The sequence below is a fragment of the Amblyraja radiata genome, chromosome 32 (assembly GCF_010909765.2).
Source record: "Amblyraja radiata isolate CabotCenter1 chromosome 32, sAmbRad1.1.pri, whole genome shotgun sequence".
NCBI lineage: Eukaryota > Metazoa > Chordata > Chondrichthyes > Rajiformes > Rajidae > Amblyraja > Amblyraja radiata.
This window is the reverse complement of record NC_045987.1, coordinates 22,531,969-22,548,532: the sequence shown is the minus strand read 5'-3', so window position 1 is coordinate 22,548,532 and position 16,564 is coordinate 22,531,969. Positions and strand designations below refer to the sequence as shown.

General features: G+C 40.9%; 1 protein-coding gene across 5 annotated transcripts in view; it reads left to right on the top strand.

The window, feature by feature from the left end:
• The window catches only part of mapkap1 (MAPK associated protein 1), a 244,695-nt gene that overhangs the window by 136,910 nt on the left and 91,221 nt on the right, over window positions 1-16,564 (top strand). For all 5 annotated transcript variants that reach the window (XM_033048807.1, XM_033048806.1, XM_033048808.1 and 2 more), the window contains one exon: window positions 9,110-9,222. In XM_033048807.1, coding sequence (XP_032904698.1) covers window positions 9,110-9,222 — 113 coding nt within the window. The remainder of the gene's footprint in view (window positions 1-9,109; window positions 9,223-16,564) is intronic.

Here is a 16,564-nt window from a genome sequence, read left to right as displayed (position 1 = left end):
TGTATGATCTGATCATTGTTAAAGCAGTGGGGACAGTGATGAAGGCAGCACAGATTACTTGTATAAATGTGAGAATCCTGAATTAAGAGGTAGGGCTGACCTGGGACCCAGCAGTGAGCTGTTAACTCTGTGTAATTGCACTGGGAAATTCGGGCATGGATCCTGCAACAGTTTTTCCCTGCTGCGGGTTCATTAACATTACAACTTCCAGTGGAAAGGGAGGGCCACATTTCAGATAACTTAAATATTTGTACTCTTGTAAAATAGCAAGCATTTAATTATATTGGTTTCTTAATGTTTGTAATTATTTAACTTACACTTTTCCAGGGTTTAATTTTTTTTTAATGCAGCCATCAACGTTTTTGAGTATGGCAGACATGTATGGAAGTTGGTATATCCCTTTTGCACATTTTTTATAATAGAGCTTTGGGGGGGGGGGGGGGGGAGTTTTGACCTTTTTTCCTTTTTCCTCCTTTCTTTTCTAGGGTCTATTTCTTAATTATTTTCTCTAACCAATGGGTCTCTGTTTTTTTTCTCATTGATCACTCTTTTACACGAACACAACTTTCTTTCTCTCACTTTCTCTACTTCCTTTATCTATACCTTCCCTTAAAGCTTAAAAATGAAGGGGTACAATAAATGTAATAAGATATATCTGGCTTGTACTATTGTAATTTACTGTACTTCTAATAAATAAAAATATAATTAAAAAAAATAAGACATGTATGGACTTCTAAGTCCAATGCCAGCCTTCGAGTCTGCAATGTGACTTGGCCAGTTGTCAAAGCATTTTTAGCAGCAGAGCTTGCATTTCAGCAAGAGGGCCTTGCCCCACTCAGTGTTTTGACCATCAGGAGATGGTCTGGGGGACCAAATTGTTTCCAAAGGTAACTGCAAATTGGGGAGTGTGGGCATGTATTTCACCATTCACTGAGGCAACCCATCTGTGGGCAGCATGTAACCAGCAAACTGAACATTGGGCACCACTGTGTTCATAAATAACACTGGGCAAGTGCAGGGGTCGTGCAAACGGGTGCTTGATTGGGTTGAGCAAACGGACAGTGTGTCTGACAGTAATGCCTGCCAAACACTGGATATTGTCTTACAATAGGTGTTCTCATTCTTTCAAGCCTTGAATTTCCAAGGAAATGTATTTATTGTAATACAAAATGACTTTAACACCTTTATGTCTTTCTTACTTCCTCTCTATTTCTCCCACCACATTTGATTTGGTCTTGAATCCATTCATTTCAATTAATGCTGTCCCTTATTCTATTGTATTTATTAATCCCCTCAAATTAAGTGTTGCCCCGTTCATTGAACTTGAACTTTAGCTCTGGCATTTCAGTGTGAAAAAAGCAATACGACTACTTTTCAAGTTATCTCTTCACAATTGGATATCCTGTAAACAGGAACTCCTTAGCAAAAAGCAAACTGCGGGAAGAACTCAGTGGGTCAGGTAGCATCCATGGAGGGAATGGACAAATTGGGTGTCAGAAATAATAAAGGAAATCTGTCATCTGAACACTTTCAAATTGTTATACAATGTAGCCCAATAATATTGACCATTCATTACCTTTACATATGCAATCTGATTTTAATTATTAAGAATCCTTAATAAGACAACATCTAATCAGGGAATAGTTTGTGCTGTTACTTAGCAAGGATGTGACAATAGCCAGTTACAAACTAGAAGCACATTTCATTGCTGTTCTAATTCAAAGTTTTTCAGGTGTAAAAGTTTTGGTTGGATTTGTTTGCAATTTGCTTTTAAAGCAAAAAGCCCCAATGAAATAACTGTGTATTTTGCTGCCTCACATAATATCTTTGACCAGTACAAAAGATTTTGCATCGCCTTCCAAAGTTCTGTAGATTCTGGACTTGTTCCAGTGGAGTGGAAGATTGCAAAAGTATCTTCATTATTAAAGGAGAGAGAAAACGGGGAACCACCAACCTATTAGCCTGTCGTCAATGGCAGGGAAAATGCTGGATTTATTAATGATTTGAAGGATGGAATTGCAAAAGACATTGACGAGAATAATGGATGGATCCAACATAATTTTTTCAAAGGAAAATTATGTTGGATGAATCTACTGAAGTTGAGGCTGTGACAAATAGAGTCGATATTGACGGCAGAGTGCGCAGCTGGTAGAGCTGGTGCCTCACAGGGCCAGAGATCCTGGTTTGATCCTGACCTCAGGTGCTGTCTGGAGATTGCACTTTCTCCCTGTGATCACATGGCTTTCCTCCTGGTGCTCTGGTTTCCTGCCACATCCCAATGACGTGTGTGTTCGTAGGTTAAATGTCCACGAGTGTGTAGAGAAGTGGAATGACGAAGAGCTAGTGTGAATGGATGATAGATGGTCGGCCTGAGCTCGGTGGGCCAAAGGACCCGTTTCCATGCTGTCTGACTCTGAACTTTAAGGGGGTGCTAGTGGGGATAGTGGACTTGGATATCGTTAAGTTGCTTGATGTGGTCACATGCATGAGGTTTGATCATTTGAAATTGGAGGCTTGGATTGAAAATTGGTCTTTGAGCAGAAATCCAAAAGTGGAAATTCGGGGATTGTTGTCGAGTTGGTGAGCAGTAGCTGGTGGGGTACTGCAGCCATTGGGGCACAAGCACCAGCATTTCACAAACTGTGCCATTGAATCGTCCAGGGGCCAAATGTCAGACTTCAATGTTGGCTGACAACACTAAACGAGGTTGGACTGTGAGCACAGGGGAGATGTAAGGCAATGAAGGCAAACTGAGTGGGTGAGATCTTGGCACATGCGCTACAATGTGGAACACTGAGACTTTATCTGCTTCAGTACACAACAGAAAGGCAGAGTATTTGTTCAATGGTGAGAATTTGGATAGTGCTGGTGTTCTAGGTGTGCTTGTACACGAGTTGCTAAATGCCAAAATGCAGCTGCATAAGCAATTAGGAGGACAAGTGGTACATTAGCCGTTATTACAAGAGGATTTGAATTCACAAGCAAGTAATTCTCGTTGCAATTGTATGATGAGGCCATACCCGGAGTATTGTGTCGTTTTGGTCTCCTTAACTAAAGTAAGGATGTACTTGGCATAGAAGGATTGTTGGAATGGTTCCCTGGACTGGTTCCAAGGATGGTGGATTTGTTGTATGAAGAGAAATTTGGTACTGTGGGGTTATATTCTCGAGAGTTCAGAAGAATGAGAAAAGATTTTGTGAAAGTAGAAAATTATTAAGAGCTTGGCAGAGTAAATGCACGGACATTCCCCCGCTCCCCGCTCCCCCGCTCCAGACTGAAGAGTGACAGATTGAGGCACAGTTCCAAACAAGGGACAGGTCATTTAGGACTGAGATGATGACAGATTTGTTGATACAGAGAATGGTGAACTTTAGGAACTTTCTTCATCAGAGGACTGAAGGTTTAGTTATTATGTTCATTCAAAATAGATATCAATAGATTTCTGGACATTTGGGGAATAGAGGATTGTGAAGGCAGTGTTGTGATAGACCACAGAGGTAGAAGATCAGCCGTGATTTTAATGGTGGAACAAATTCAAAGGACTGGATAGACAATTGCTGCGTCTATTTCTTATGTCTTTATTATCACAGCTAACCAGTGTCCTTCGGTCATTTTCTGCATTAAACAATTAACATAACCTTAAGAGTGCAATGCACGGTACAATCAAATGATCTAAATAAAAGGAAGAATCTAGAAATAACTAAATTAACAGAATGCCGATGAATGTTCTAAAACATTATCATAACCAATGGTTTATATGGTAACTAGAATGGCAACAATGCCCTAAAATTAATGTCAAAGTGTTTAATTGTCTTATGAACCAACAATGTAATTCTTACTTGCAGAAAATATATAATAAACAAGAAAAACAATATATTAATAATCGCTCTTGAACTCTACACAACACTGAGCTCAAATTATGAACCTTTATTGAACATCTTTGGTTGTATGAGGACTTTTTTTATTGTTGCTTTTTCTGCTCCTGGTTATTCATTCCCTAGTTTCTGGGGGGGGTGAGAGTTTCACAGGCTTGCACTGCAAAATACAGTTCTATTCAATCAACTCAGGACTGCCTCCCAATGGATAAACAATTCAACGCAATGAATCTCGTGTCAGAGGTTGCATTCCAAGGGGGTGAGAAAGCTTCATTGTGACAAGAAAATTTAATATCAAGGAACGTTAGATTTGCAAGTTTATTTAAAAAAAAAAACAAGATGGGTATGTTAATAGTTCATTCTTTTTCCATATTTAAACATTGTAATATCCAGTTAATTTTAACAGATGGGCAGCTTTACATTTTTATTTTTAACGTTGACAACGCGATCCTTCATATAGTCTTACTATAATCAGAACTTTTTTGTTGCATTTTGTGGCTATTCCCTTCTATGTTATTTTCATTTTCCTCCAATAAACCCTGCCACCCTTTATCTGCTGCAGAAGCTGTAGAGGAAGATGGAGAGCACAGTTACCTCAGAATGATCACTATCATTAACATTCACGGGTGGTTCACTTATCATTTCTGACTGCAGAGACATGGCAGCCTTTTTATGAAACGTCTGCAGGTGTAACAAGATGATACACATAACATTGTGCCACAATGGATTTATGTATTCGGTTACAAAAGAAAAGTCTAATGAAAAAATACAGAGGGTAATTCTTTATTCCTGCACCACACTATTTGTCAGTAATGTCCATAGAAGATGAGCACTTTAAAAAAAATCTGCGTTAGCCTTACGATCTGGATGTTCTTCGCCTGAGCCATGTTTTCTGGCATGTGATGTCCTGGTGTGTCCGGGCTGTTTCGAAGATCGCAAATGGGTGCAGTTAATGAAGCTTGGAATTAAATGTAGGGATCAATAACTGTAATGAATGCCTGAATGCGATGTTAGAATGAAGACCTGTGTAACGGTGTTCCCCAGACAGACCACGTTCCAGCTGCTTAAATAGTGTTCCATTGAGTTTATTTTTAAACTCAGCCACTTTAATCCTGTGATATTGCCCATATGTAAAAATAAGATGCGTAAACCTGTGATAATACAACATCAACTCAAAGCCAACCAATAGATATGGCGGTTTAATGTGTGATAGAAAACCCACAGATCAGGAATATCTCTTCCCAAGGTCAGTTATTTTGACCCCCTGATGGTTACCCTTCACCACTTCCCCCGCAGCAGTGTTTTAATCGGAACACCAAGTGGGATTCTGAATGGCTGAACATCAGATATTTTTGGATATGAGCAACAACGCTGCCTAATACCCATTGCAGGAGTACTGCGTATTCTTTCAGTCTGGGCCCCAGCTCTCTGCTTCATTAGTTTCTGTGGAAATGAAAGATGAAGCGGCATAATTCAAACAAAATGAGAAGTTTCTTGGTGAGCTTATCAATATTCTTTTGTCTCCCGCCACCAAAAACACAAAAGCCACCGTCCCACACAAAGCAGTGAGGCGCTAGCTGTGCCCAACACGACCGATGCATTGACCCATACATTGCTGTCTGTTAAATGTGATACAATTTCAATTAAATCATTGTTTTAATCAAACTATTTAATTATTTCTCTGGAATTTGTTTCAACCCTGAGCCCCCCCCCCCCCCCCCTCGTTAGTTGCACGACATTTTCTGGTTTCACCAAAGTAGTATCCACAATTATCCGTGTGGACATAACTTCTCTCCATTGCACCGTGGTTTAAGTGTGAGAGAGTTTGATCTTAACCTACCACCCATTGTCCTGTGGAACACACTGAGGCTTCAGTATTCTCTGCTCACAATCTTGCCTGTTCCACTCTTCGGATAAGAATCTGCTTGTGAGGCCCTGCAACTTGAATAAACTGCTAGTTTGTACACTATATGAACCACATGGGTCTTCAATCATGGTGAAATAACTTCTGCAATCAGCTGGAATCAGTTGCAACCCAACCTGTGATCATCTGTGCATGTATTATAAGTATTAATGCAAGTAGCCTTGAATAATAGGATCATGACAAATATTCAGTGCATGAGCCTTGATGCTGAAAATGTTCCTGTCATCGAGTGTTGCTAGTCAGCCAGCAGGAAGTATTTGCAATTAGGGATGTCATAATCCATAAAACAATGAGTGCAGCTCATAAGTAATCAAATTATGGGGTGCCGATGATCTCATAAGCTCAGAAGCAGCTGTCAACTGAACCCTGTATTTGGGTTACCTCCTCGCATTCATTTGTAGATATCAGATGTCATTAATAGACAGCTGATGAAAATATTTATGTTCACAATTATTTCTTGTAATGTTGCAGTGGGTTTATTATTTTCAGAGATTCATGGCTGCAAGATTAAAGTGTGGCTGGAAGCAAAGGACCTGGGTGATGTTCTGATTCCTGACTCTGTGTTTTAAACATTAGGGCACGTGTAGTTTCACTTCCGGATGGGATTGTTGTGTTGGGTGCAATTGCTCTGATAGATGAGAGAGGAAAGTTAACTAACAGCCATATTCTAATATTACAGCAAAAATTCCATAGTCCCTGTCTTTATATTGACAAATGTGAATGATAGCATTAGGAAGACTTCCTTGGTACTGTGCATTTTATAATGTACTGTAAGTGCTTAAGTGCCATCGGAATTTGTTTGTAGAATTCATTTTGGAACGGCACATTTTATAAATTTACAGGGATTAAAAGCTGAAACTGAACCATCTGTATTTCCTCACATGAAATTAGCATTAATATTCATATCTGTAGCTTTGGTAGGTAGGTGTCAGATTAAAACCAAGGTGTTTAACTGCAGTTTGCGATCTGTTAATACACCATTTTCTCCTGTCTCCAAGAACTTGGTAAAGAAAAGTTTACCAAATACATTTTTTTTTTTTTAAATCGAATCCTTCAATGTTAAGTGAAATTTAAAAATGATCATCTTGGTATTCCTTGTGTAACTGAAAGGAGAATTCTGACGGTGGTTTGGCTTGCAAAGCTGTCTGCACTGAGCAGTCTGGGACCTGCTCCAGATATTGATGTAAGTGATGGCTGTGGTTCAGCATGGGTTCGGTGACAGAGTGTAATGTATGATTAGTTTGACAGTTCTCAGCCGGCTGCTTGGTGGGAAGGATTTGACCACGGTAAACTAGCCCAACATATTGGCAAAAGCTCGAGGATTCTTTTGCTCGCGCTCAGCAAGCTGGTTACGAATGTGCTGTTCACTGACTTCCTGTTGGTTTAAGCTGGTGATGGTCCATGGCTCGGGTTCACTTTGCAACGTTGCTGACGACTTATTACATCTTGTAGGTGTTGATAGTAGAACTTAAAGCCATGCCTGGAATTAGCAGCAAAATGGTGAAAGGAAAGGTTTTAAAATCACAGGCAAAGGCCATTTGGAAGCTTTCTCTGACCAATTCAAAATCAATATTTCAGCTTTAACACAACCTCCAAGCAGGTTTTTAAAAATGTCCTTTATTCTCACTATCGCGACAGGCTTTTGTGATGGTTAATGAAAGTTGCAACATTTGTAACCAGCCTCCCTCCAATGAGTAAAATATTTTGAAATGACAATTTATTCTATTTATATTTAAACAGTTCAGTTCATAAGTAGATAAACAAAAAAGTGAGGGAGGTAGACACAATGCTGAAGTCACTCAGCGGGCAGGCAGCATCTGTGGAGAGAAGGAATTGGTGACTTTTCGGGTCGAGACCCTGAATCTGTCTGAAGAAGGGTCTTGACCCGAGTTACTCCAGCATTTTGTGTCTACCTTCAATTTAAGCCAGTATCTGCAGTTCTTTCCTACACGAAGTGAGGGAGGTGTCAAGGTCCTTGCTAGATCCTTGGGATTTGCCAGATTTCGGTTTTAACGGAGAACATAAGTGAGTACAGAAACAGGCCCTTCGGCCTACAATGCCCGGGCTAAACACGATGCCAAGTTTTATCCCCAAGTTCATTGTCACCTCTGCAGGCTTTTTGTCGGTAATGAAAAGTTGCAACATTTATAACCAGCCTCCCTCCAAGGAGTAAAATATTTTGAAATTATACTTTAATTCTGTTTATATTTAAACAGTTCGGTGTTGATATGTTTACCTTCTGAGTTCCGTAAATTAGACCAAAATCAGCAAACAAACTATTGCGTTCAGACAAGCAAGAAGTCGCTTGCTCTCAATTTAAATATACAAATCACAAGAAAAATGACTTTGGGCATATTTCTGCCCTGATACTTTGTTATGGTAGAGGATTACTGTCAAGCTGACGCATTTCTTTTAAGAATGTGGATTTGGAAGTTTAATATCTGGTGATGGAGTTCTTTGCAAGACCTTCAGATGGATTTGAGATGTATCCATATCTGAAGCAGAAAAATGTTACAATCTTCATTGGATGTCAAGAATAGCTGATCTGGCAAATTCTCAGACTCGTTCTGTTTAAATTCCAGAGGGAGAGGGAATTGGTACTAAAAAGTTGCTGATCGTGACATGAATTGTGACATGAGTAAAGATTGGTGTTTTAGCTCTCCTTAGTCCATAACAGCTTTTTTGACACCGAGTTTAAAATAGACTATTACAATCTAATAGTTAAATAACAAATATACTTGGTGCCTTTGTTACTTAAAATCTGTATTGTATTTCATAGAATAGCATCTAATCAGATGCTGAACCAAAAGATAAATGAATTTCTTCTGGGGAGAAAACATTGGCTCAATGTGACTGTCAGTGTTTGTTTATTTAGCCAGATGTCTGAAAATTCCTTGTAGAATATGGACCTTGTTGTTTGTGGGGGATGTTTTTTACTTGTATATCATAAATTTATTTTGTGGAAAACTACTGGAAATTTTCAACTTGAATGTGTTTATGTGAATGAAAGATTTGTTTTATTAGAAAATAATAATGCTTTCCTGCAGTATAATGAAGACTGCTTTATTATAAAATTCACCCTACCTGTTATTTTATAAGTTGCTTCAGATCAAGCTGGGCTTAATTCTGTAATTAATTCCGATGCCCGATGATTTTTTTGGGTGAGTTTAATGGTGAAATGTCTTGACATTTCACAGAACGATGTCAATCATCTGAAATTCTTTAATCCAGATCTTGATGCAGTGTAAACTTGAAATAATTAAACTGGTGTTTCAAATTTTCTTAATTGAAATGCTTGTTCCTCTTGCAGTAATGCCCCACAGAGTGGATTCTCACTTATTCAAGTTGACAGCATGAATGTCACGATGAAGGAGATACTACAGAAGGCTCTAAAACGAAGAAAAGGTTCACAAAAGGCTGCAGGTAAAAATCAAAAACCAAGAATTAAAAAATGAGCTGTACATAATGTGATTTGATTGTTGTTATGTAAATTGTGACTCGTGCATCAGCAGTTATAATTTTGCAACATTTTAGGTAGGTTTAGATCATGAAGGTAGAGGGGTCTACATTACTAGAATGCAACAGCATTCAGTTTGTTCATCAGTACAGATTTTTGATTTGTCCATATTTGTAAGTGTTAAGCAAATTCATTGATGTAAAGAAAAATGTAATGCATTGACCCAAAAGTATCAGCATTAACCCAAAACACAAACTTGCATTATAATGATTGTGCATAAAATATTGGGAAACAATTACTTTGTTCTCTTCCCCTCATTCTTTATTCAATTTAATTAAAACAGAAAATATTGTAAAAATTCAGCAGGTCAGGCAATATCCTTGGAAAGGGAAATTGAGACAAGTTTGCAAGTCTTCCCATAAATGCTGCCTTAAAGGGCCTATCCCACTTTCACGACCTAATTCATGACCTCTGCCGAGTTTGCCCTTGACTCGTACTCACAGCCTGGTCGTCACGAGGCCCCAGGTAGGTCGTAATGCTAGTCGTAGGTACTCGTGGCATCAAGTAGGTCGGGGAGTTTTTCTAGCCTGATAAAGAATGTCCACGAGTAAAAAAGGTCGTGAAAGTGGGACAGGCCCTTAACTCTGGAATGCTTCTGGCATTTTGTTGTTCCTTCCAGAATTCTGACACCTGCATTTCCTCTTTTTTTAGTTATTGTTAATGTGACTCTATTTTCTTGCTGAGGACCCTATTTTTAAATGTTCTTTCCTGCTGATGTAGTAGGCTTCACTTGCATCTCGTTTTTGGGGTAACCAAAAGCTGATTCCTTCCAATGGCAAAAACCTTTACATTACCCAAGAAACAGGGAACTGCAAATGCTGGTTTACAAAATAAGACACAACGTGCTGGAGCAACTCAGCAGGTCACATGGCATCTCTAGAGAACATGGATAGATGACGTTTTAGTTTGAAGAAGGGTCCTGACCCGAAAGGTTACTCCAGCATCTTGTCTTTTTTTTAATTATCCTGTCTCAAAAAGGAGCACGGTCATTGAATTGCCTCAGAATGAGAATAAGGTTACATCGAAATAGGAGCAGGAGTTGACCATGTCTCTTACAAACTTCTACAGATGCACCATAGAAAGCATACTGTCAGGTTGCACCACAGTTGGTTTGATGCCCAAGACCGCAAGAACTGGCAAAGAGTTGTAGATGTCGCTCAGTCCATCACACAGACCAGACTCCACCATTAACTCCATCTGTATATCACACTGCCTTGGAAAAGCAACCAACTTATTCAAAGTCCCACCCCGTCATTCCTCCTTCTCCCTGCTCCCGTCAGGTAAGAGGGACAGAACCTTGAAAGTGTGCACCACTACAATCGGGAATACCTTCTTCCCCTCTGTTGCCAGTCTTCTGACAGTCCTTCTGACCGTTAGGGTACTGTCTGATTCCCTTCTACCCCATTGTGGACATTGGACTTTGTCTATGGAACTGATGCGCTACAATGCTGAGAACTATATTCTGCACTCTGTTCCTTCCCTTTGCTCTACCCATTATACTTGAGTTGGACTTGATTGTATTTATGTTCAATATTATTTGATCTGATTGGATAGCAAGCAGAAAACAAAGCTTTTCAAAATGCCTTGATACATGTGACTATGAGAAATCTAAACCCAAGCCGCCTGTTAAATCTGCTCTGCCTTTCAATGCCATCATGTCTGCTATGTTGGGCAGGTAAAATCTTAAAATAATTTTCGTAAAATCATTGCGTCTTGAATTGCAAAGGGTGATGTAAAAATATATTCTTAAGGAAAGTAACTGGCGGGAAAAGGCAATTATTTCTAATCGTAGTAAAATACCGCTTCATTCTACGTTCTGTACACTGAAGCACTTGAGCCTTGTCACAGTATATCCATCGGATATTCTATTCAGTGTTTGATATTTTTATCCCAAATTTTATTTTCCACTCATTTCATTCTTTGCTAATCCTTACTTGGGAGATGATTCAAAGGAACAGGGTCTGCATGGTGACTGAGCTGTTATTTGAAAGTAGAATCTGTGAAAAGGAATGGTGGCAAAGTCATCAATAATGAGATGTGCTAAATACATGACAGGTCGCCTAAATCTTTAACGTAGGAAATATTCTTCGCGTAAGCGTAATCAAATATAAAATGGATCTAAGTCAACCGTGATCTTAGAATAGCTGACCAAATGCTTTTTATCAATGAGGTAAGTTCTCAAGGGTGACTTGCAAAAGTGTAGAGTTCAAGAACTTGCAACCTAGATGGCTCAGAGCACAACTGAAACGCACAGCTAAGGGAATGGCCAATGCACAGAGGTGTAAACTGGAGGAGTGTAGTTAGTGGTATGTCAGACTGAAGGAGGCCTCTGTGAATAGTCATGGAGAGTTAAGAGGAAAATAATTGTATTTGCATGTCATTGGGGGCCTGAGAGCTACTGCACCATCAAACGCAAATATGCGGGCTGGGCCTAATGGCCAAGGCATGGGCCGAGATGGCTGATATTTGGAAAGGGAAATAGCGCATCGTTAATGGTGAAGATTTGTGGTTGGTAGCTCAATTCAATGTCTAGAAGGCTGCAGGCGATCTGGTTGAAGTTAAGGTGTGTGCCATTGATGGACAATGTTCGATAGCTGCAGAACTGCAACAAAGTTGAATATTAGCAATAAATGTATTGTGGACAAAACAGGCAAAATCCCATATGAGACTGGATAACTATCTTGAGCGAAGCTTTGCATTAAGTCTCCAGAAGTGGTCACTGAAAGGCAATTAACCATGAAGAAGTTTCCATTTTTTTCCTCTATCTCATTCAACCCCACCCAACTTGGCACTGTGGCAATAACAGATTCTCTGACTCGCAATGTTTTGACATGAAATGTTCTCATTCATGCCCGACACCGTTATCTCTACTTGTGCACCACCTCTCTTAATCCTCCATTTTCAAACCCCTCCAACGTCTAACCCCTCGTCAACAATAGATGGAAAATAATGTTGTACATGAGTGATGCACGTATTTGCATATAATATACAGTATGCCCTTTTGTACCTTGCCAAAAATGCTCAAATTTAAATACTTGGCTTATGCCCTCATGTGGCTTGGTTATGATAACGCTATTGTGAAGCATTGAAATGTCAGCGATGTTATTTACCATGTGCTGCAGAGCTGTTCCATGATTTTCATGTAAATGGGATCAGGTTTGCTGTGCAGGTTTGTGGGCAGCTTTCCATATCCTCATGGAGCAAAGCCTGGACTCAGACTAGAGCTCCGCTATAATGCTCAGGACATCCTCTTGGGTGGAGGAGCGCTGAACTTTCTGGTGCTTGCCTGGCTCACACCAGTCTCCTTCCCCGGCAAAGGCATGGCAAACACCCACTGCCCCCAAAACACCTGCTCTTTTGTTCAGGCCAGGGGATTCAAACCAGAGGACATAGGTTAGAGGGGAAACGATTTAATAGGAACCTGAGGGTTAACTTTTTCACACAGAGGCATGGTGGCTATATGGAACGAGCTGCGGAGGAGGTTGTTGAGGCAGTTACTATAACATTTAAAAGGTATTTATACAGCTATATGGATAGGAAAGGTTAAGTGGAATATGGGCCAAACGCGGGACGGGGCGTTTTGATCAGCATGGGCAAGTTGAACCATGGGGTCTGTTTCTGTGCTGTATAACTTTATGACTCTAACTAATGTGCATAGTTTGTACTGCAACCTTGGAGTGCAACCAGGATAGAGACAGAACTCGGCGAGCAAGTTCAGGACATCCACCTCACTGGGAGCTCTGAACTTTCTGGTGTTTGCTCGGCCGGTACCAACATCCACTGGTGAGTGGAGAAGGGCAAACTTGATTACCACTTGTATGTTTTCCCCACTGCAATTGTTGGAGCCTTAAATGTACTACAGGCAGTTGCCAGAGCTAAGATTTTAATACTAAAGGTAAAGAGGCTAAACATTTTAGAAAAAGTATAAAACAAACATGGGGAGAAAACAGAGAATTTCAACAAAGCTTTGTTTTTAGTGTTAGCAGATAGCACCTTTTTCTCAGGATGGAAATATCAATGACTGGAGGGCTTAGCTTTAAGGTGAGTGGGACATAGTTTAAAGGAGATTTGTGAGGCAAGTTTTTTTTTACAAAGATTAGTGTGTGCCTGGAACGCACTGCCAGGGGGTGGTGGTGGAAGCAGATATGTTAGTGACATTGTAGAGGCTTTTTGATCGGCACATGGATATGCAGGGAATAGAGGGGTATCAATCACGTGCGGGCAGAGGAGATTGGTTTAACTGGCCATCATGTTTGGCACAGACAATGTGGGCCAAAAGGTCTGTTCATGTGCTGTACTGTTCTATGTAATTCTGCCCTCAACTAGCACTCTGGTTATGTCATTTATCAGTCATTTGGTCACTGAGTGTGCTATTTAATACTCTTGTACGGATCTCTTGCATTGATCAATTGGCAAAAGGGTTAATGAAAAATGAGATTAATAATTCTCCAGTAAGTCCATCGGTGAACCAGGCATTGGTTCCTTTAGCTGTTAATAATGTGTAGCCAATGTATTCAGAATAGTGACTGAAAGATTATGAAATTATCTTTTCTTTCATTTTAACATGCCATTGACTTTTTGAAGAAATTATACAACGGTGAAAGTAATTTCATCAATCTTCTGAAAGTTCTTCCTGTAAGACAGACTGCAGATTGTCTGCATGTGCATTAAGAGACAAACAAGCTTACTTTAACATCCATCACGGCAATTCCAGTAAACCATGGCCAAGAGCTGGTATGTTGGGAGCCGAGTTGGTTCGTTTCAGGACTAATTGGTACAGGTTTTCAAACGATATTAAGAGAAAGTGGTCCCTGGAGGTATTTTTCAAAGAATAGACAAATATAGTTGAAAAGATTGACAAAAAATTACAGTTGCTGCAATCTGGAGTAAAAAAAACTGCTGAAGGTACTCCGTGGGTCAGGCAGCATCTGTGGGGGGAAGTGGACTATCGAGGTTTTGGGTTGAGATCCTTCCTCTGATTTATAGACAATAGGGGATTTGTCTCAGCTGCTCCATTCTATCAACATATGAATGTCCCGCTATCCCGGGAATTATCCTTGTGAACCTACGCTGCACTCCCTCAATAGCAAGAATATCCTTCCTCAAATCCGGAGACCAAAACTGCACACAATACTCCAGGTGTGGTCTCACCAGGGCCCTGTGCAACTGCAGAAGGACCTCTTTGCTCCTATACTCAACTCTTCTTGATATGAAGGCCAACATGCCATTAGCTTTCTTCACTGCCTGCTGTACCTGCATGCTTACTTTCAGTGACTAATGAACAAGGACACCCAGATTTCGTTGTACTTCCTCTTTTCCCAACCATTTCAGATTCAAAGAATGAGAGGGGAGATGGCCAGAGTAAAGAGGTGAAAGATTGGGGCAGGAGCTAGCATGCGATAAGTGGGTCCAGATGAAGGCTGGATTAATGGATGGAACCAGAGAGAGGCAAGAAGGATGGAGACGAAAACAACAGAGATCAGGGTCTGCAGATCGAATCTGATGTGAAAATATTCATTTGGGACCAAATACGGTGTGGTGGAGTGGGTCGATCAGAACAGTAGCGGCACTGAACGCGATGGGAGTGTAAGGGCATGGAGGTATGGATGGTATTCATGGAAAGATCCAGGTGGATAGAGAGACCGAGGAAAGCAGGATACCTAAAATTAGACAATAGACAATAGGTGCTGCAGTAGGCCATTCGGCCCTTCGAGCCAGCACCGCCATTCAATGTGATCATGGCTGATCATCCCCAATCAGTACCCAATTAGAAATTGAATGCTCGTGCTGTCTCATTGCAGTGTGCAAAGGTAGAATATGAGGTGCTGTTCCTTGAGTTTGCAGTTGGTCTCGCTCTGGCAGTGGAAGAAGCCAAGGACTAACAGGTTGATGTGGGAATGGGGACGGAATTGAAATGGCTGGCAACCGGGAGCTCCGGGTGGTCCTAAGGGAGAGAGTACAGTATGCGCGGCAACATTTCCTAAACTACTTCTGCATGGCCTGAAGGCAATATCTCCAAGTTTGCGGATGACACTAAGCTGGGGGGCAGTGTTAGCTGTGAGGAGGATGCTAGGAGACTGCAAGGTGACTTGGATAGGCTGGGTGAGTGGGCAAATGTTTGGCAGATGCAGTATAATGTGGATAAATGTGAGGTTATCCATTTTGGTGGCAAAAACAGGAAAGCAGACTATTATCTAAATGGTGGCCGACTAGGAAAAGGGGAGATGCAGCGAGACCTGGGTGTCATGGTACACCAGTCATTGAAAGTGGGCATACAGGTGCAGCAGGCAGTGAAGAAAGCGAATGGTATGTTAGCTTTCATAGCAAAAGGATTTGAGTATAGGAGCAGGGAGGTTCTACTGCAGTTGTACAGGGTCTTGGTGAGACCACACCTGGAGTATTGCGTTCAGTTTTGGTCTCCAAATCTGAGGAAGGACATTATTGCCATAGAGGGAGTGCAGAGAAGGTTCACCAGACTGATTCCTGGGATGTCAGGACTGTCTTATGAAGAAAGACTGGATAGACTTGGTTTATACTCTCTAGAATTTAGGAGATTGAGAGGGGATCTTATAGAAACTTACAAAATTCTTAAGGGGTTGGACAGGCTAGATGCAGGAAGATTGCTCCCGATGTTGGGGAAGTCCAGGACAAGGGGTCACAGCTTAAGGATAAGGGGGAAATCCTTTAAAACCGAGATGAGAAGAACTTTTTTCACACAGAGAGTGGTGAATCTCTGGAACTCCCTGCCACAGAGGGTAGTCGAGGCCAGTTCATTGGCTATATTTAAGAGGGAGTTAGATGTGGCCCTTGTGGCTAAGGGGATCAGAGGGTATGGAGAGAAGGCAGGTACGGGATACTGAGTTGGATGATCAGCCATGATCATATTGAATGGCGGTGCAGGCTCGAAGGGCCGAATGGCCTACTCCTGCACCTAATTTCTATGTTTCACAGCACTGCAGTGCTGGTGGTGTGAGCCTGTGAATGCAGTCCAGGGACATCCCTTCAGTTACTGTCATCAGTGCATGTTGGCTGCAGTTTGGGATGATCACCTTCAGGAATATGTGTTGAGAGTCCAAAAACACCTTCTGCATTAAGACTTGGAGCTGTAATAAAGAGAAACTGCAGATACTGGTTTACCAAAGAAAGACCCAAAATGCTGGAGTAACTTAGCGGGTCAGGTAGCACCTCTGGAGAACATGGATAGATGACGTTTTGGGTCGGGACCCTTCTTCAGACACCTTTCTTTCA